Genomic DNA, 21151 nt, shown 5'->3' with positions numbered 1-21151 from the left:
ACTCAAGTGTTAGTTCTCTCCTCGGCATACTCAAACTGAGTCTCAAACTGCACAATATGCTCCGTGGCAAACTACTAGACCGACTATACAGAGCAATTTTCATGTGTGAGTATGCACATGTCTGCAGCCCACCCTGCCCTTGAAACAACACCCTTAGGCTGTGGCAGGGAGGAACAATGTATTCATGGTAATCTAGTCCCGTCAAACCAAGACTAGCTGCGCACAAGTTTGCAACTGAAAAGATCTGGGGGCTCTTATTGGCATCTTTGTGCACACTTTGTTTCTTCTGGTAGGGAAGTTATAAAACACAGACATGAGTCATAAAATGCAGGTAGCCTAGATACTGCAGATCAGGAAATTTACTGGCCACAGGAGTTATTGCCTTCCTGGATTGCACGCCCGAGAGGCAGCAAGCCATGTAATATGTGTGGTTGCCCCTGGCAACAGTACTGCTAAGTGCACAAAAATGTATATTAAAAAGGGGCATCAAATATTCTAGTACGGGAAGAGATAACATACTCACATATTTCTAAAAGAGATCTGGTTTGTGGTGGCAATGTGGTCACATGAATAATGTCATAAAACCACACAGAGTGCCTCCATGAACAAAAGGCTGAGAATAATTTAACACTGGCACTCTAAGTGTAGTCAGCTAGAGTCAGATTGGATTTCTGCACACATATATAGTATTATATGAGTATATAGTATATACTTTAACACATGATCCTTATATCTCAGTGGAGCAATGACAAATAGCATTAAAATAAAAGGCTAAAAAAGATCTGTCTGACCCATAGACTGTATAAAATATGACCATAGTCTCTTTGACATCACTCATGGGTGTTGTGAAGCTCAAGAGTGTGGCCCTGGCTGTCGCCTCATTCCTGACTAAACCTAAAATTGAGCTGTAATAAAAATGGCTAAATTATGTAAAAATTTCCCTCATGTTCAGTTGTGACAAACAGGCAAATTAGCTTTAGTGACCAAAACAGTTTTTTGCACAAGGCTGTTGCAGCAACATGTTTATTTCTACTGTAAACTTACTCATTGTAAAACGGAGGTCTATGGGGATTGACTCGCTTTTGGTGTCACCCTCAAGCGCGATTCAAGGAACTGCACTTTTTGTTGCACTTGCGCATATACTAATGGTGGGTTATGAGGACTTCTCAAAGAAAAGGGATATTTGGCTGCAGAACATTTAATGTATCAAAGAGGAATAAAGGAGGAGCCTCAAGTAAATTCATTAACAAAGATGTTTATTGGGAGAAACTGGGAAATTGGTGCCACTACAACACAAAAATGTCAAAGGTCATTAAAGTCAACTGTCTGCTAGCGATGAACCTGCTTTCCGCTCACTACTCTTAACACCAGTGCCAGCTCGAATCGAGAATCCCCAGCCTCAGACTATTTTCTGCTGTTACAGCTTCTGTGTAATCCACGGCGTGCTCTATTTAAAGAGTCTTGGTTGACGATCCTGAATGACACACTGACATATCTCCAGTTACAGGGGCCAGGCAGTGCTGCTGTAACGGTGAAAGGCTATGCATGCCTGGCAGGCAAGCAGGCATGTAAATGGGGTTTCTCACACTGTCCATCCGTACCGTGCCCAAACAGGTTTTACGGGTAAAGCCTAGTTTGTTTCACCAGTGTGAGTGCAACCGCACCGCCACAGACCTTTTGGGAGAGGTGGGCTTTTGTAAATAACGTCTGCACATGTAGGAGCACGAGGCCTACGGCGGCTCTGACGTCATTTTATGTGTGCCTGTTCGGACATATAAAAAAAAAAAAAGACAGACCATGCACGGACATTTAAAACAATTGGTGTGATGATGCACAAAAACTCAGAGGTCTATGGAAAGATTTGTAAACAAAGCGACGCATCGCGATGACGTTGATCAATGCGTGTGACGTGTGACGTGTGCTGTGTTACGGCGTGATGACGTATAGACAAGCAAGAAGCATTTGCGAGGCCCAGGCAGTGTGAGTACAAACGGGCCTGGCCGGCGGGGAGAGAGGGAGGGGGGGGACAAGTAACCTAAAGGCCGAGACACAGTACGGATGGACAATGTGAGTGCACCCTTAGCAAGCAGGTAAGCAGTGGCTGATGGCACATAGCCCGTACTAGCAGCCGCTGAAGAGGGGAACAGGAGAACTCATTGAATGACTCATACAAGAGGTGATATTTATTAGGTATTTTAAATTATTATGACGGTCCAATGAAAGAATTTTTAATGCCTTAATGTTTAAAACAGAAAATGACAATATTCCTAAAGCACATTTTTTAGTTGATTAAATTAACCATCAGAAAACTACATGATTTGACTGTATAAAGTCTAGAGCTTCATTAAATAATATAAAAAAGCTAAAACTAATTCAAAATTTCCACAGTGTGCTCAGGACTACTATTCAAATTCTATCCAGAGTCTTGTTTCTTTCGTTTAGTGTCACCCTATCATTAATTCAGACTGGTGCAAGCAACCAGCTGTTATTACTGTGTGTATCTCTTGATCTGCCCAAGACAGATGTAGGTGTGTTGGCTTTGGCCACCACGCCTACATTTCCCATCTGTCTCTGGGCCAGAGCAGGTAATCGGCTTCTCTATGAATTCGGTCCTGCAATGTAAATTTGAATTATTAATAAGAGCGTAACTATGACCTCCATTGCTCCTCTGGGTTCACTATGCTATGCTATGATGCCATGTCTGTTTTTCAAATGTTTGGTATTGAGGAAAAATATTGACTTTGATTGCATTATTACAGGGAAACAATAATCTAAGGTTTAGTTCTTCAAACTGAAGTTGGTAATTTTCGTAATTTTTTCATATTTGCTGAAACTGTCGCTATACCCTTATAGCACAATGAGACAGATGATCTTGGGGACAGTGACTCACTGTAGAATATTTAAATCACAGTGACTCGACTGGAACATTAACATTCGAATGACTGAATTAGCCACCTGCTACTGTGATTCAATCATAAATTGACAGAAAAGTTTAGTGGCCTTCTTTTAACAAATACTACCAGATTAAAAGATTAGAGCTCTAGATAAGAGTCCTTTGAAAGAAAAGATGGTAAGCTTGTATCAATGTAAACTATACAAAAACTTTTTTTAATGTGTCAAGTTAGCAGTGATTAATATTTAGCTTTATTGTCAACATGACAATAAAGAGGGCAGATTTTATCATTTCAACCACCTACATGTCGTTCAAACTGAAACTAGGAAACAACAACAAGGCCGCACGGCAGCTCTAGAGTTGTCAAAGAGAGCAAAAAGAAGCAGACCCAGTTGGCACGACTGCATATTGGCACTATTAGTGTAGTGCATGCACTTCATAATAATTACAGGAAAGCCCCCCCCCCCTTGCTGAAAAACATGTGAGAAGCAACAGCTGGGTTTTGGTTACTTACATCTGTGTCGGGCCCTTTATCTGCCCCTGGACAGCAGAATGTCACCAATTCATGGCATCTCTTATGGACCACGAAACAGCAAACTGCAGAGACACAAAAGAGATGAGAGGAGGCCGTTAAGAAAGAGAGATTCAGAGGGAAATAAATATGCAGACAGACAGACAACAAAAAGGAAACGTGAGATTGATAAAATACATTGTTGAATGATGATAGACAGACAACAAAAAGAGAAAAAGACCTGATAACACAGAGTGATTGAAAAACCACTGATGCCTGGGCTAGGCTCTTTACCATGTGCCCAGATGGCCAGTCCTGGGCACATGACTGCTCTTATTGCACAGTACAGTACCACCTCCTCACTGACATGACAGGAGCTAGGCACACGCACGCACGCACGCACACACACACATAAATACATACGCGCACGTAAACAAACACATCCTCATCCTCTGACACAATTGCTCATTGCCACATATAACACATCCAGGCCTACACATTAAGAGCTTGCAGTGTCATCCTTATGGTCTAAGTGCCACATCACAGGGCACATTGTAGTCTGCAGCCAAGCCTGTAGCACAGTCAAAGAGGAGGAAGGCGCCTGTGACAGGCACTCAAAAAAATTTCTTCCACCAAGACAGACAGGGGAGGGGAACCTCATTTGTTCATCGTAGATGTGTATACATGTGTGATTTGTCTGCTCTTCTTTCCTTTTGATAGACAAGAGCTCACCTCCCTTTTTCTACCCAGAACTATTTCCAAAGCCGACACTTGCGGCATGAGATGAAAGCATGTGGATTGGTGTTTTTTCAAAAGTCTTCACTTAGCGCTCAGTGACCCTGAGTAGACTCCATTAGTGGTTTGTGTTGCATCAGTAATGTGATGCATTTTCAGAGACCTTGCTTGATTTTGTCAGTTTATACAGCATCTTCATCTCTCACTCTTGTATATGAATCTATACAGATCACTGCTTGTCTTTCCACTGTATCGCTCTTAAACAGCTCCACCGTAACACAAAAAGCTATGGACTTAACGGGGAACTACGGCCATTTAAAAAAAAAAATTCATACCCAGGGGAGTGTTCTAGGTACATTTTCTGCTTCAGAACTGACAATATATAGAATAGAATAATGCTCATTTGATTGAGAAAAAAATAAAGACAAAATCAGTCTACCATTCATTGTCTATGGAGCAGCTTCACACTTTATACTTGATGACATCACAAGTTTGAGACTTGCTTCTCTCGTTTCGGTATTTCTTAACCATTTAAGGTTAATATCTAACTTTAATTGCAAGACTACAAATCTTTGGTTACCATCTAGACACAACCCAAATTTTGAATGGACCTTCCTGGGCAATGGAGTGCCAAAAAGTCATGATATCATGCAAACATAACCTGAGTAATGACAGTGCTGCTGTTAGATAACAGTAATTATTTTTGACTTCTGATCACTGTTGTTTTTGAGTGAGTCAAACCCTCTACTCACAGCCACCATCTGTTCCTTCACAGAGCTGCCTCCCCTAGACTCATGAATAAAGACAGATATTTATGAATGTAGCAACGCATTAGCGTTGCAAATATGTGTAATACTCACTGAGAACATATTTTGCATGTGAAACTTTATTAGATTCTACTAAAATATGGCTCATAAGTCAGTCGAAATAATTTCTGTCAAAACAGACTTTATCACCACAAATTAGTAGTCTGTCTCAAGCTTATTGAATTTTGATGACATGTCTGCATATACAGGAAAGTTTATGCATATCATTGTTCAGCAGGGAATTGGCATTTTTAAGCACTGCTGGAAATAATATGATGAAACATATGAAAATGCAATGCATTTATTAGTGTCACAGACATTGTTTGGGTCAATACCGACAGCATTATTTGGATTTCTTCTTCAGAAAGCAGTTACATGGTGAAATTCCCCTTTTTCAGTTGTGCACAAAGGATGTCAAAACATCAAAATTCTCCTGGCTGATTACATCCTGAATATTTGAATAATATGGTTCACAAGAGATGTATCTGAATAGGGATATTAATAACTAAATATTTAACCGTTAACTTACAATATGACTTCAACATAAGTTGAAGGGATACCTTACATGTTTTGATCTAGGTTCATCTAAACACAATGCCCCCATTGACAGACCTGGATAAAAAGGGGTCACGTATCCCTTTTAACAGTTCAAAAATATATATATATATTTATTAACAAACACAGTGGTGTGGTGGTCAGCACTGTCGCCTCATAGCAAGAGGGTTCCTGGTTGAGAGTGTGGAGTTTGCATGTTCTCCCTGTGTCTGCGTGGGTTTTCTCCGGCTTCCTCCCACATTCCAAAGACATGCCCGTGTTAGGTTAATGGGGGACTCTAAATTGCCCATAGGTGTGAATGGTTGTCTGTCTCTGTTCGTCTCTATGTGCCTTGTGATAAGACTGGCTTCCTGTCCAGGGTGTAACCCTCCTCACGCCCGATGTCGGCTGGGATCGGCTCCAGCCCCCCCGCGACCCCGACAGGGACAAGCGTTTGAAGATGAATGAATGAATCAATGAGTACAACTCATGAGGGCGTCACACAACCACACATGCTTTATATTGGAAACGCAGTAGTCTAGTCAACCCAAGACTCAGGGACTAACTGGGAAAATGGCTTCATGTCAACGGCAAAACACGCAACATCATGGCTACTGTCTGCTTGACCGTTTACAGTTAATTATCTGTTACTGAGGGTTGGCTATTGGTAAGGAAATAAAATCTCAATTTGTTTAGTGAACAATTTTTAAGAGCTTGGCAGGACTTTCTTTGGAGCATAATTAAATTTCCCAGCCCAGTAAGAGACTGGAATGCAGCTCTGTGGTCACATGCCTGCTTCTCTACCCATAATGCTACAATCAGTAATCTGATTTTTTTTTTGTCAAAAATCAATAAATGTTGTAGTTTTGACTCAATCTGTATAGCAGGCAAGAAATCAGACAAAATGGTAATTTCAAATCTACACATACACCGTATTTAACAATACTGAGTTAGGGTTACCAACATGTTGGTATTCACATTACAGTACATTAAGGAGGCAAATCAATACACAGACATATCACACCACCACAACTCAACTCATTTTACCCCCTAGGAGCTATCGGTCAGTCCAGTCAATTACCAACATGAAACCATGACCCATAATTCACACCACCACCAAACCACAGGTCATGAATTGAATATCTGATTCAATACTTCCATAATTCATTCTATAGTAAATCACTGATAGTAGTGTGAGTAGCCCCCTATTCATACCAACACACACCAGCACAGAGTATACCAAACCTTTGTCTTGTTTCTATTGATAAAGTTTGAGCCTGGATCATGTATTTTTAGTATTCCATAGAAGTGAGTGTTGTCGGTTAGTCTATTATTCAAATGTGTTTATCTAAACAAATTATTAGGTCATTAGGAGCTACAATGATTGTAAAACATGAAAAATAAGGTAGACTGAGAACATCAGGGGTCAGGGTGGTCACTTTCTAATAAAAGCTATTGCTATTAGGAAATATTGAATTAGAACAGGGACTTTGAGGAGTGACAATTCGATATAAAGCAATTAAGGCTCACAGAGTAATGTAACTGTAGGTGTGCAGCTAGAGACATTTTCTTAAATCCTTTCAGCTGAGTCACCTTTGATGAAAGTAAAGCAGCTACGTTGTGGTGTTTCCAACAGGTTTGTTAGGGTAAATGCAGAGATATGTCTGCCTCCAACTTAATAATTCTTTCTGGATATGGGTAATTATACAGCAAGTAACAGTGTAATGAGAGTTTTCAAATCAATACTTATTGCCTTCCGGCACAGCCTGCAAAATAACTTTTCTTCCCAAAAGATAACATAGCGCAGACCCATTCCTATTCGCACTCTGGCAAATCAATTTCTTTGAAATTTTTCCAGCTCATAAATTCATAGGAGCAATTTCCTGAGATTTGTTCTTTAATACAGGCAGGAAATGAGAAAGGAGTGATTTGATTCAACAGTTTGTGGATATATGTGGTGAATTTCCAAGATACCTCACTAAAACAAAGGAATTGTAGTGAAAAAAGGCTTTTTAGATTTAACTATCAAGAGGCTATGGAGCCCGTTGGTGCCTCAGACAAAAGCTTCTTTTTCCCAGACTGGGAAGCTTTCATTTCATCCCTGTCGCTCTTTTGTCTACAGTATATGGAAATGGCTCAGATAAATTGTTTCAGCCACTGCTTGATATAGTTATACATGCCTTTTTTGTCATTCTAGGAGCTACTTTGAATACTGAGGAAGCTGAAATGAAAGTGAAATCCTGTGTTGCTTTATTTAGATATCAGATGTACTAAACATTTATAACCACTTTCACTTAAAGGTCACTTCACATAAAGCACATGCTGCAAAATCTAACAGTTCATCATTGTTTGCTCTTGTATAAGTAGATGCTAAACAACAGTCTAGCCTTGAGGTCTAAATGTATAGTTGGCTAGTCCACATGATTTGTAATTAGTCTGACCGGTTGTACAATAGCGGCTTGCAAATCAGGTTATGCGGCTAAATTACACATATACAGGTTCTTCCCCTTTTCTCATTGTTTACATACTGTAAATACTTCAACACTGACTGAAGCAGGATTGAAAACTACTACTACTACTACTTAAGTTTGGAAACAAACTTAACACACAACAGCTAAAAGTTACAAGAAAACTTGTTATTTAACACTGGTGCACAAAAAAGAGTAAGGTATAGAGTGATATAAAATACTGAAAGTTAATAGAAATGTTTATCAGTCACTGCCAAAAAGGTATTTATGAGCGCCCAAAAAGAGGCATAAGGTCTTGAAATGTCTTCTATTAACGCATTTAAATCAAAACACAATGAAATATATAAGAGCCTGCTTAGTGATATTTTCATCACAATTTTATCATCACTCAAATGCATAATGTATAGCAAGAGTCTTATGTTGGAGTGCGATGTTGAGCAAGACTACTGTAATGACAATAGGGGTGAAATATACCTAAAAATGCAAAAAAGTGAGACTTAAAGTAATCAAACTGTACAGATTGTAATTGAGAGAATCCAGTTCAGGATGCCCAAAAATCCACCTTTTTAGAAAACACATCATACTGAACAAAAGAAGTCCATCCCTTTTCAAAGGCTCATTTAACTCTGGCCAAGAAGTGCAGCCTCCTTATACCCCGGGGGACACTTCTTACTTGCAATTGATTTACAGACCTTAGTATCCCTCAATCCATTTTGCACCGGTCAATTGCCTAATGAAGCAATCAGCAAATGTGCAGGATCAGGAGACAGCACATGGCCACTTCTTATTTATCAAGTATTTGCATTCAGCTGGTTAATTATCACTGGAAATGTATTACATGAGCTGGTTTTAAATATTAGAAACCGTCCATAAACTGCACTCCTTTTTTAGGATGTGGATGTTGGGAATTGCATGGTATTACAGGAAAGTGGTAGTTACCGTATTTTTCGGATTATAAATCGCAGTTTTTTTCATAGTTTGGCCGGGGGTGCGACTTATACTCTGGAGCAACTTATGTGTGAAATTATTAACACATGCCCGGGCTTTTATTTATCTCAGTCACGTAAGAGACTAGGCGTATATCAGCAATCGTCAAACACACGTCAACCAATCAAAATTCGGCGGGGGCGGGTCATGGCAGAAGTGCATTGTGAAAAAAAAGATGCTACCTGCTACTTCCGTACCTATGAGTTGGCGGAGTTGTTCAGAAGTGACACCGAGGAAGAAGAGTTCATTGGATTTAGTGATTAGGAGTGACAGATTGTTTGGTAAACGTATAGCATGTTCTATATGTTATAGTTATTTGAATGACTCTTACCATAATATGTTACGTTAACACACCAGGCACGTTCTCAGTTCGTTGTTTATGCGTCATATAACGTACACTTATTCAGCCTGTTGTTCTCTATTCTATTTTTATTTTAAATTGCCTTTCAAGATGAAATTGTCTATTCTTGGTGTTGGATTTTATCAAATAAATTTCCCCCAAAAATGCGACTTATACTCTTGTGCATCTTATATATGTTTTTTTCCTTCTTTATTATGCATTTTCGACTGGTGAGACTTATACTCCGGAGCGATTTTTAATATGAAAAATACGGTATATGGACATACTCACAGTTTAACCTGGTACACTTGATAGTCATGCGTCATGTGCTGAAGTTAAACATCACAACTTGTACTGTAAACTTGAGTATTATGGTACCTGCCGCAGCTTCCCACTGATATTTGCACTTTACACTTGGCTGTTTAAGGGCAATGTCATAAACTTTTAAAGGTGACAAGGCCTGCCCTCCGACGCCATTGATCCAGGTCAGGGTTTAGACTTCGATTCTGCATCCACATCATCCATATACAGTACATCATATCAACATAAACCTGCACATATTGCACAAAGAAAGAGGAATGGAGGAGGTTGCTTGCTACTAATAAAGCAACAGTTACAAGTAGGGACAAAGAATAACAGAATAACAGCAAAGGATAGTTTCCAAGGAAACAAGCCATAATGAGGTTATCGAAATAAATTAAGGAACCTATACTACAGCAAGAATTGAGGCCTTGGGCATCAAACTAAAAGAAACCACTCGTATTGGTCTGAGAAGGACAGGCAACAGTAAGTAATCTCACTGCGCATGTAAACATAAAAAAGTTTATTTAATACTCCATGAGGTAGAGGTAAAATCCATATTAAATAACATTTATTTCTTTTATATATAACTGGAAATGATAACATAGAAATTAATTAATTCTGAATTGCCAGTAACTGAGAAAAGTCAATTGGTGTCAATGTTTAATAGAACCACAAATCATTGATAATATCTGAACATTAACTTCTTTCTTCCAGCAATAGAGAAAATAAACACAATGCCCAAAACTGCTGCACTGACACTGACTAGAAGGCTAACCCTGCAGACACATGTGACAAATATACAAGGAATCAGGTCATTTATTCAAGTATTGACCCTGTATTCAAGTCATTAGTCGGATAGTTTACAGTAAGTGTTTATCTGCACACTAATTACGTGATATTTCTTTCTGCATTATTACAACAATAGATCCTTAAAAGGAGGCAGTCAAAATGCCGAAGGAAAAAGTGAATTCACAGACATATTCACCATATTCAGCAAAACTATAATTTCTTAGAATCAATCTTAACAAGTAATTTAGTCTAGGTCATGTTTTGCACTGCCCTATGAGATTTCTAGCAATGTCCAATCATATTCTGGGTCATAACTACAGTATCAACAATTCATTGAAATGGTGCTCCAGCTGCATTCAGCAATGGAGTGTTTCATATTCACTGTGTAATAAAACTGAGCTCAGTTTGATGTAAAGCTCCCTCAACACCCAAACTGAGAGTCTCTCGGGTTTGGCTTGGTCTTTGAACACCAATACAGATACTATTTGCGCATAAACACTTATTAAATATTCAATATTCCTATCAAGCAGAAATGAGAATTCTGCCACTGAATTGAATATCTTTGCTATGAGGCTGGCCGAGGCTCATCTTCTTTCCTATAACTGCACTCTGCAATTTTCAGACAGACATTTAAGGTCTAAGAGAATAAGTTAATTTGCAACACATACAAAAGCAACTTGGGTCCCTTTCAAGTGTACCTCTTTAACACTGATGCAGCCTTTAGCTTTAACCTTGACAGATGAGTCAAAGAGTGTGTGGGAATGTTGTTTTTCTGTGTACGTAGTGTTGTATCTCAATCGTCTGGACTAGTCCAGACTCATGTCTAACTACAGTAATGCTTGTTTACACAACTACCGTGAATTCCCCTAGCTCTTTCTAAGCATGTATCCAAGAGCCAATAAATATCAGGCTCATCATATTTAAATCCTTGTACAATCTGCCTAAATAAATGTCTCTACTGGGAATCGACCCATTGCAGGATTTGAAACCTTGATACAGTCCAGCTGTTAGAGAGCAATCATGCTGATCAGGTTCTGTATTCAAACTAACAATTATGTTCCATCTGTTATAGAAAGCTCCTGGTTATAGTGAAGACAAAAGGGATTTAAAAATCAATGCTCACTTCAAGAAATATGGATCTCTATGATTGTATAAGTGATGTCAATATAGAAAAAGCATGCGTGGTTTCCTTGCTGGTAATTGGTGGACAGTGAGAAGGAGTCTTATGTACACTGCATGCATAATGGCCACTTGTGGGGGTGAGCGGTCAAGAGGCATGGCATGTAATGGAAGGATGTGGATTGCTGTCTGCACAAATTACACAATGGGCACTCAAGGGGATCCCATGTAGGTATTACAATTAGAATCAGCCATAATGGTGGACTGGTAAGAGGTAGGACAGAAACAGTATGGTGGGGTCAGATGTATAGCAGTTATAAGGAGCTGCTCTGAGGGGACTGAGCTCTGCGCACATTAATCAAACCGGATGCTAGAATTGATGGTTCAAAGGGATGGGTGAAGGCATGACCCGCCCCGGAATAGTTTGGTGGATTAGGTTTAGGTATGTGGAGTGAGATTGGTTAGGGTTAGAATATCAAAGGCCACGCCTGTTCTGTCTGTTCCTCCGGACCATCCAAACTAGCATCAACAACTACATTACGTCCTAAGAAAAAGTCAACTAGCTGGCCCTTGAGTGTGCCATTCATCATATATAACCATTTGAAACAAAGGAACAATAAAATAAAAACACACACATAAAAATACAATAAAACTAGAATGTTTTAAGATTAATCTTTGAATAATTACATTGAAAACATAGCAACTAACAATTTCCAAAGTTTATGCAACACCATTGTGCAATATTTGTCCATGGTTCATGTTCATGTTGATACGTACTGATGTTTTCTCTGTCCAGAATGTACAAATCCAATATAGTTGTAATAACTGAGCCAATGGTCAATATCAGTCCTTAAAAGACTGATATGGATACAATGACCAGAGTGTGCAATAAGACTCAAGTCTGTGGTCAGGACGTCAGAGTAACTCACTATATTTTCTTTTTGATAATAGGTATCTGTAGGCTATGGACATTTTTGTTGTTATAAGAATGTGTTAACTACTCTAAGTGCACAGTGGCAGAAATGTTGCATTGAATGTGGTCCAGAAAAAGCCCACATCAATAATTTAAAGCTCTCATTCTGAAAAAAAAAAAAATACATGCAGCTTCTATTTTATATCCTTGAAATGATTAAATGATTATCAATCAACTGATTGATGTTGTCAATAATCATTTAGGAAATTGTGTTAGGACAGAAAGAATCTAATCATAGTAGGTAAATACTTGGTGAGTGTTTTATTAATCCATCCTACTGATTGAACTTTGTGATCCATACTGAGAACACAAGTTGGCTTGGATGTAGTGGGATGTCCATTCATCAAATTAAACTAGTTTTGCATACAGAATGGCTTGCGAGTGTTTTTGTGTGTGTGTGTGTGTGTGTGTGTGTGTGTGTGTGTGTGTGTGTGTGTGTGTGTGTGTGTGTGTGTGTGTGTGTGTGTGTGTGAGGGTGTGTGTGTGTGAGGGTGTGTGTGTGTGTGTGTGTGCGTGTAAACACACTTAGGATTCTCTTCAAAAATGCTGCTGATCTCTGTTAACCGGCCTTGTCAAATGCCTGACTAACTCTTTTGAGGTATTAATCAAAGCCTCTTCACAAAAGGCTGGCTTGTTTTGAAGAGCCAGGGTGCTTTGGGCTGTATAATAAATGTTTCTATTGCTGCTAATAGCTTCTTAAAGAAGCAAATCAATGGATAATGAAGATCTTCTTGGATAAAACAAAACAATCAGTGCGCATACACAAATTGTAAGGTGTGTAGAAATCTACATGTCACAGAAAAACAACACAACAAATGAGCCAGCTGCTGAATACAACATTGGACTAGAATTAGGCCGCACACCCACAGGAACGTCTTAATGCAGCGACAACATGAATGATAATGGTTACAGCCTCTATGGCTCTTCTTCTGTGGCATTGAAGGCGAATAGCTCTCATGTCCTCAAAACAACCTCATTGGCTCGTCCAGGTGAACTACCATCATATGCTCGGTTTGTGTGTGATGCCTGGTCAAGTGTTACATTTACATCTAGACACAGAGAAAGACTGGTCAAATAAGTCTTGGCATTGATGGATACAAGAATGAGACTGACTAGCCTAGTAAGACTGTGAGACAGATTGTATGCACGATCAATACTACAATGGACAGATTGATTCTTGTCCTCATAGTGTAAGGTCTTAGCAGTCAATAAATGTCATGGGCATGACATTTAAAACAAAACAATGCATATACTTCCATCTAACAGGAAGAGGTCAAAGTCACTCTAGATGAGCATATTATGAACCCTTGTGGAACATCCAAACCAACAGTACAGTTGGGAACAAAATGGGATCTCCCACTTAGCAGTCAGCGCAGCTCTGTAGTGTGAACAGGTTCTTGAAAAAGACACAAGCCCGCTGGGTGTGAACATTTGTTCTCCCATGAGGGCAACTCTGTGAGTCGGAGACAAATCTCTAGTTAGCCAGTGTGGACGATTGTGGATGGATGAGGCTGTTATCTTCAATGACTCAGCACTTCCAGTCAAGCACATCAGTGGATTAACCTGACCTGTCTTCGTGCCAGCTCTCTCACTGTGTCTCCTCAACCACTGCAGTCCCTGTGGCCATGGAGATTGTGTACGGTGAACATCCCTGAGGACACTGTGTGATGCCACAACTCAGTCATGCAGTGTAAAAACAAAAAAGAGATTGGAAACAGTCCTGGGCTCCAGAAAAGACTGAAATGTTTGTTGAAATGCCAATGATACCAATTAATAATTCACTGAATCTAAAAAAGCAAAAATCATTTTACAGCATATCCAACATTTGAGGGATGGCTGCATAACGGCTTTGCTTTCCCAAGCACCTCACCTGTCATGACTAGTCGTCATGTTGGAAGGAGATGGCTTGACAGAGAGAAATAATAGTGAAGACGGGCAGCTTTGCCAAGAGAAGTATCCAATTGGTAAGCCCTAAAGCAGGTGTCTCAAACTGATCCAGTAAAGGGCCGCTGTGGTTGCAGGTTTTCATTCCAACCAAGCAAGAACACATCTGACTAGACTTAATCAACCAACTGAATCGCCTTCACACAGTTGGATTTGTTGGATCAGGTGTGTTGTTGCTTGGTTGGAATGAAAACCTGAAGTCACAGCGGCCCTTAACTGGATTAGTTTGAGACACCTGCCCTAAAGGAATGTGACTGTAAAGCTGGCATTTTTTTAACAAGAGTAGTGTGCATTTGCCAACCAGTCCTGGGCCTGGAAGGTCAGTGCAAGAGACGGTACTGAGCAGCCGTATGATTATGAGTGGTTTGGATTCCGAATATAGCAGAGCCAGAAAACAAGCTAAGGTAGTCCTCCAGGCTACCTGGCAGTAATGCACTGGTCTGGTCCAAAGGACAGTAATGTATTTTCATGGGCAGCAACATCTTGGTTGTCCAATCACAAACCTGTACAAACCAGTAACATAAGTGCTAATATGCTAACCCAGGCTAATAATTTCCATGGCAGAGTTATCTTTCCAGGTGCCTTATCCTTACATTACCATTACTATATGTGACAATGCAGATGTCTGAATCAGTTGGATCGGACATCAAACAGCCTTTAATGTCTGACTGAGCTCATGTATGAATACAGCATGACAGAATTCACAGCAAGCGAATGGGCTTGTTGATGGGGTTTCTGTCATGCGGCAGGCACAAAACCAGAAGATCAAACAATTTGAGTGTGAATAAGAATGTCTAACTGGAGAGACAATGACCCTCATTTATCAAACGAACGTATGGCAGAAAAACGTGCGTACGACCATTTCCTGGCAAACTTCGGCATTTATCAATTTGGACGTGAGTGGGAGCTACCATCAAATCTCACGTCTGGTCTGACATTGTGTACGCACATTTGAGCCTGTGTATTTGCGGTGCAGCACAGCAAAATCTGGCTTAAAATAATGAACAAACCTCAGCTGTCACGATTCTTTTATATTTCAAAACAGCTCAGTGACAAAGGGTATCCTCTAACGGTATACCTAATAACCCCGCTGGCAAACCCCGCTACAGAGCAAGAGCGCAGGTGTTGTGCCGTATTCAGCACCCCTGCCGTGAAATACTACACCTCGCATTATAGGTGATATTCTGGATCAGAAGGCTGTTGTTTCCAACTATAGGAGTAGTTTATATACAGGTAACCTAATTAAAAGCACACAGTTTTGAACCTATTAAGTGCAAGAAAAGCTGGGATTATATTTAGGAAACGCTGAGTCAAATACATTCAACTTGCTCAAAGATCCATTTAATTCATTTTGTAATTATGGCTGCAGTATATTTCCACAGAACATACAAAAAGGTGTGTTTTGTGTTCGCTATTACCCAAGTTTGTGATTTAAACTCTTTAAAATAGTTTAAAGACTGTAAGTAACCAATGTTCTGACCGTTGTGGGTTACCTGTATTTAAACTACTCCTATAGGTGGAAACAACAGCCTTCTGATCCAGAATATCACCTATAATGTGAGGGGGTGCATTTCACGGCAGGGGTGCTGAATACGGCACAACACCTGTCCACCAGTGCGCACATGCGCACACGGGTCTCAGTGGAGCGCTGCTTCGGGTTGACTGCCTCCGTTATTCTTTTCCATACAGCGTTTTTATGGGCCCCTTTTATTACACTCTTAAGACTGACGAAAAGCACATCTTTTTTTTGCTCCATGTCGGATGTCAGGATGCCGATCTGTGTGTCGGAAAAGTTTATTTTCTTACAAGTGTTTCGTCTCTTCGTGTTTGACCTCAGTGGGCGAGGCCTCCAAACCAGGAATATTTAGGGGGGAACATGTTAATGACTGAGATTGGTCCGATACGAATGTTTCATAAATCACACGTGGGTCCTGTCATACGACCAATTCTGCGCTCAGATCTGCGCCCGTTTTCATGCAAGATTGATATATGAGGCCCATTGAGATTCTGGAACTTCTGTCGGTAAGGGCCGACTCTGAAATCATCAGAATGCCTCGGTTGTTTACGACCAAATTCCAAAAATGCTAAGTGACCATGGTGTCATGTCCTGTCTCCTGCACACCACCAAGGCACCACCCCACGCCAAATACAAATGTATTTCTAGTAAGTGAGAACACTTCAGACACAAACAATGCCCTGTTGTGTGTTACATGTGTGAAAGGCAAACTTTTGACAATGTCCAAAACCTTTTTCATAATTCATATGAGAAAACTTATTAAAGTACAAAAAGACACCATTACTGGAGACTTTCCAATAGCCTGATATATGGGAGAAATACATTACATATGGGTTTCATATGGGAAGTACTAATGTCACAGCATAGCATTCGTTGGGATGGAGCAAATTAATATCATACCCTATATTATAATGCTGTTTGCAATATCACACTGTATTGCACCAAGCAATCAAAGAACAGCACCTCTTCCATGGGAATGACAAAGTCACTCATAACCACTTTACCTACAGCAATAAAAATATTATGTAAAATCTAGTCTATTTTTCCACTGTATCCTTTTCTGTCTAAAAAATAAAAGAGAGAAATTAAGTGCCTACTGCTTCCAGATGATTACTCCTGCCCTGTCTTCTTTCATTCATTCAGGATAAGATAACTTGCTGCATGTCAAGGAAACTGCTGAACTCCATGCTTCCTCAATAGGATGACCTCATCTTGATCCTGAGCTACAACATTCACCATAACGATATGGGCCTCTTAGATCTATCTATGCCTATACCTTGCACACGCACGCGCGCACGCACACACACACACACACACACACACACACACACACACACACACACACACACACACACACACACACACACACACACACACACACACACACACACACACACACACACACACACACACACACACACACACACACACACACACACACACACACACACACACACACACACACACACACACACACACACACACACACACACACACACACACACACACACACACACACACGCAAGCCATTCTGTATGCAAAACTAGTTTCATTTGATGAATGGACATCCCACTACATCCAAGCCAACTTGTTTTCTCTCTTTCACTTATTTTCACCAACGTGGGAGCCGTTTCACAGAGAGCCTTGTTACCTTCAACTGTGTTTGAAAAAACTTCAAATAACTCATATTTCTCCACCTAACTAGAAGCCTGCAACAGATCAAAAATATATTTTTAAAAGCACAAGCTGCTGCAGTGTTTACCCTGATAGGAATCTCACACCAGCTCTGTAGCCCTCCTCCCAGCAGGCTCACAGGGCTCGGCCCAGCTTCCTGTTTCATGCTCCAGGCTAGCAAGAGGGGAGACACAGCTGGCTTTTATTTGGGCAGCTTTTCCACAGCATACACACAGGGTCTTACATTTACCAAGCACGCATATATTTTTGTTTCCTTCAAAGTTATTGATCATTTGATATTTGGATGAACTCAAAATATTGGAAAACATTTCAAATACAATGACACTATTGACTGCTGAAAGGAGTGCTTGATTCATTGTTGAGTCTACTGCACGACTCATTTTTGACTGCCCCCCATTTGGAGATGTGGATGCGTCATATTCTGCATACTAACATTGTCTAATTTGAATAGCAGCTAACACAGCCAAAAATGTCATCTTACAGATGCAGTCAGATATGTTTACTTACTTGGCAGATGTAAAGCTTATTTAGGAGGCAGGACACTTCACACGTTTATGACCCATTATTCACTTGCAGATAGATAATAAATGCAAGTATGTTGAAATAGAAGTTTTTTTGTTGTGGTTCCCAGGGGAGACTGCATTTGGCAAATGGCCAACATTTGTAGTCAATTAAAATGACAAAAAAACATACACAGATGGCTGAACAATGCTTTGCACAGCCATCTGTGTATGTATGCACCAACATTTAGTTACATTGGAATGATCAGGTTGTTGGTCCGCAACAATACTTTCTGATAGAATATGTACGAGTACATACTGTATTCAGTCTATAATCAGCAAACTTAGCCTGGCTGAGATTTTAAGAAACTGATAGGGTAGAGTCTTAATGGGTTTTCAAAAAGGCAAGGATAATCCAAAGCACAGCTAGTTGACTCTCTGTAGGTAAGAAAAACACACTTCAGGGAGGCTAGAAGTCACATCTCCACTTGCAGTAAAGTTTTGACCATAAGCCATTACTGCTATGCTGCCCTACAAAGCATAAAAGCGCAGTAACTACAAAATCACTAATAACATGACATCTGCACAAAACCGCAGAGTGTAAAATGCGACAGACTGAGCAATAACTTTGCAGCCTCGTAATTTGGGCAGACTATCTTCTACATACCTACATACATACATCTACAAACAGATTTATTTCTACTTCAATTTACTTTTTGGAAACAAATTGTTGGCCAGTGAATTACACTAAATTATGTTAGAGAGAGACAATAACAATTGTATTACCATTTGCTTTGCACACTGACTGGCTTTTAAGTTAGGGATGTACCGATGCGACTTTTTAGGTCCCAATAGCGATACCTGGGCTTTAGGGATCGGCCGATACTGAGTACCAATCCAATACCAGTGTTAAATTAATAAGATGTATGCCTCACTGTGTGGAAGTAACTGGGATCATTCTTTATTAAGTAAGGCAGCATCAAGCATGATTTGCCTATTGCTCAACTTATTTTGTAAAACAAAATGTAACAAATAAATGCATACTATAAGTTAAAATTGAAACTGATATGTGATATCAGTTGTATCAGTATCTGTTTATCCCTATTTTAAACACCTCTTAAACCAGGTCCTAGAGGAAGCTTTTTTCAAATGCTAGAAGAGTCAAATTGACACTTTCAAGGAACAAAAACAGCTCACAGCAAGTGTCACTATTTTTTATTTCAGCCATCCATTGAAAAAAATGTGTAGATGTCCCCCTCTCGATGATAAAGAGATCAATATTTTTCCAGGTTCAATAATTCTCCATCGTGCACATCGTCGTGACATTTAAAGCTTTCCATAATGGGTGACACCCTAACACAGTGACACAAAAGGGACATCTCTGTATCATAAAGACACATCAGTGTGCCAGGGTTGGCTCTATAAAAGCTCATTTTCTAAACCATTCAAGGATCTTACCATAAAGGCCAAAACCCATTGACCGGTGAGACAGCGCTCTGCAGCTAACATTTTAACTGCCGCAGTGAAGGGCAAGGAGACAATTTTTTAATGGTTTTCGATTGTGATGGGTCATTTGCGAGGGTATTGATTGTGATTTCCTTTTATTGTGTTGTGTGTATTGTGTTTATTAGGCACTAAATAAGAGTGATCTACTTCTGATCCTGGAGTATACATTATTTATACCATATTTCTGTATTATTATTATGACACTGCATTCCCCTTTCCAAAACCCGGTAAAAGTAATCTATTTGAGTGCATGGTAACAATGCTGGAATGGGCTTTTCTTGTACTTTAGCAGTCTGTTTTAATTTAGAATTTAACACTCCTGAGGAACCATGTTCACTTTTAGCAAGGAGTTACAATAGATAAAGTGCTGGGGTGGGCGAGATGCAAGCAACAGGATGCCAGCTAGGGCTTTCTCGCTTATCTGCTCATTTAATTAGTCAACTTGTATCAGCTCAGGAACAGTTTAAGTTGCAACCAGTTTTCAATATCACAAGGTTAATCAGCAACATCAGTCTACTTTTGGATACATCACATGTTTTAATACAGGGAAGGATCAGTGAGATCATGAGCATATAGACATAAACACAAATTCATTTGATGCTATCTGCAGTTTTGTGCACCCGCAGAAGACATCAAAAGACAAATCTCAAAAGCGCAAACCGGTGACAAAACACTTAATCCTCTAGACCAGGCACCTCCAATCCTGCTCCTGGAGGGCCGCTGTCCTGCATGTTTTAGGTTTCTCACTACTCTCAGCAGGGAGAAACCTAAAACATGCAGGGCTGGCCCTTCTAGGAGCAGGATTGGAGATGCCTGCTCTAGACAATGTCTTGAGGCTGAAAATTGGACCCACAACCTGCAATTGTGAGGTCAGACAATAAGAACTCTGGGGCAGACAGTCTAAACGCTCCTCATCAACTCTCACAGCCCCAAAAGTACATTCAGTACAAGAGGGGACAAATTAAGGGGAGGGCAACTCAGCCGACAAGTCTGGATGTGCTAATTGATCCATTGTGCAGAGGAGTGAAGACTACAGGATTCACCAAAGAAAGTGCAACAGTAGCGTCGGAGCTAATAGCCTTCATCTGCTCTGAAAATAACAATGGAACAGCAAAATCACACCAGGGGTCTAACCAGTGGTCAGCGATGTAAGGTACAGAAGGATGTGTCTAGAATGATTCGAATGTTCAGTATACACTGGAAAGAGGGGTGTCTTTAATGTAATGGGAATCCATGGCAGAAAATAAGATTATAAGAAACACAATAATGGAGAGAAAGTAATTATTTTAAGGTGCAGAGCACAGCAAGAATATCAAGAATTGGAGTAGAGCACAGATGCCCCCTAACTGTGTGGCTGGGCCTCCGAACAGCATGCTCGTGTACATTATCCACTGCCTGTTGCTGTATTCTAATGGAATCATACCCCGCTATTGGTTTAATAGCACAAATTTGAGTGACACGGGGGAATACTGAGATGTAAAGTTAAGCGCGAGCACTGAGGTGTCCACCCTCACTTGTATGTTCTATCTTCA

The 21151-nt window shown here is 40.1% G+C and overlaps 1 protein-coding gene across 2 annotated transcripts in view; it reads right to left on the bottom strand.

Moving 5' to 3' along the window:
• The window catches only part of prkcaa (protein kinase C, alpha, a), a 171678-nt gene that overhangs the window by 110396 nt on the left and 40131 nt on the right, over window positions 1-21151 (bottom strand). For both annotated transcript variants that reach the window (XM_083933149.1, XM_083933150.1), the window contains exon 3: window positions 3408-3490. In XM_083933149.1, the coding sequence (XP_083789275.1) occupies window positions 3408-3490 (83 nt within the window). The remainder of the gene's footprint in view (window positions 1-3407; window positions 3491-21151) is intronic.

Source organism: Echiichthys vipera (assembly GCF_963691815.1).
Source record: "Echiichthys vipera genome assembly, chromosome: 2".
NCBI lineage: Eukaryota > Metazoa > Chordata > Actinopteri > Perciformes > Trachinidae > Echiichthys > Echiichthys vipera.
The sequence above is the reverse complement of the archived record's forward strand: the minus strand, read 5'-3'. Positions and strand labels throughout refer to the sequence as shown.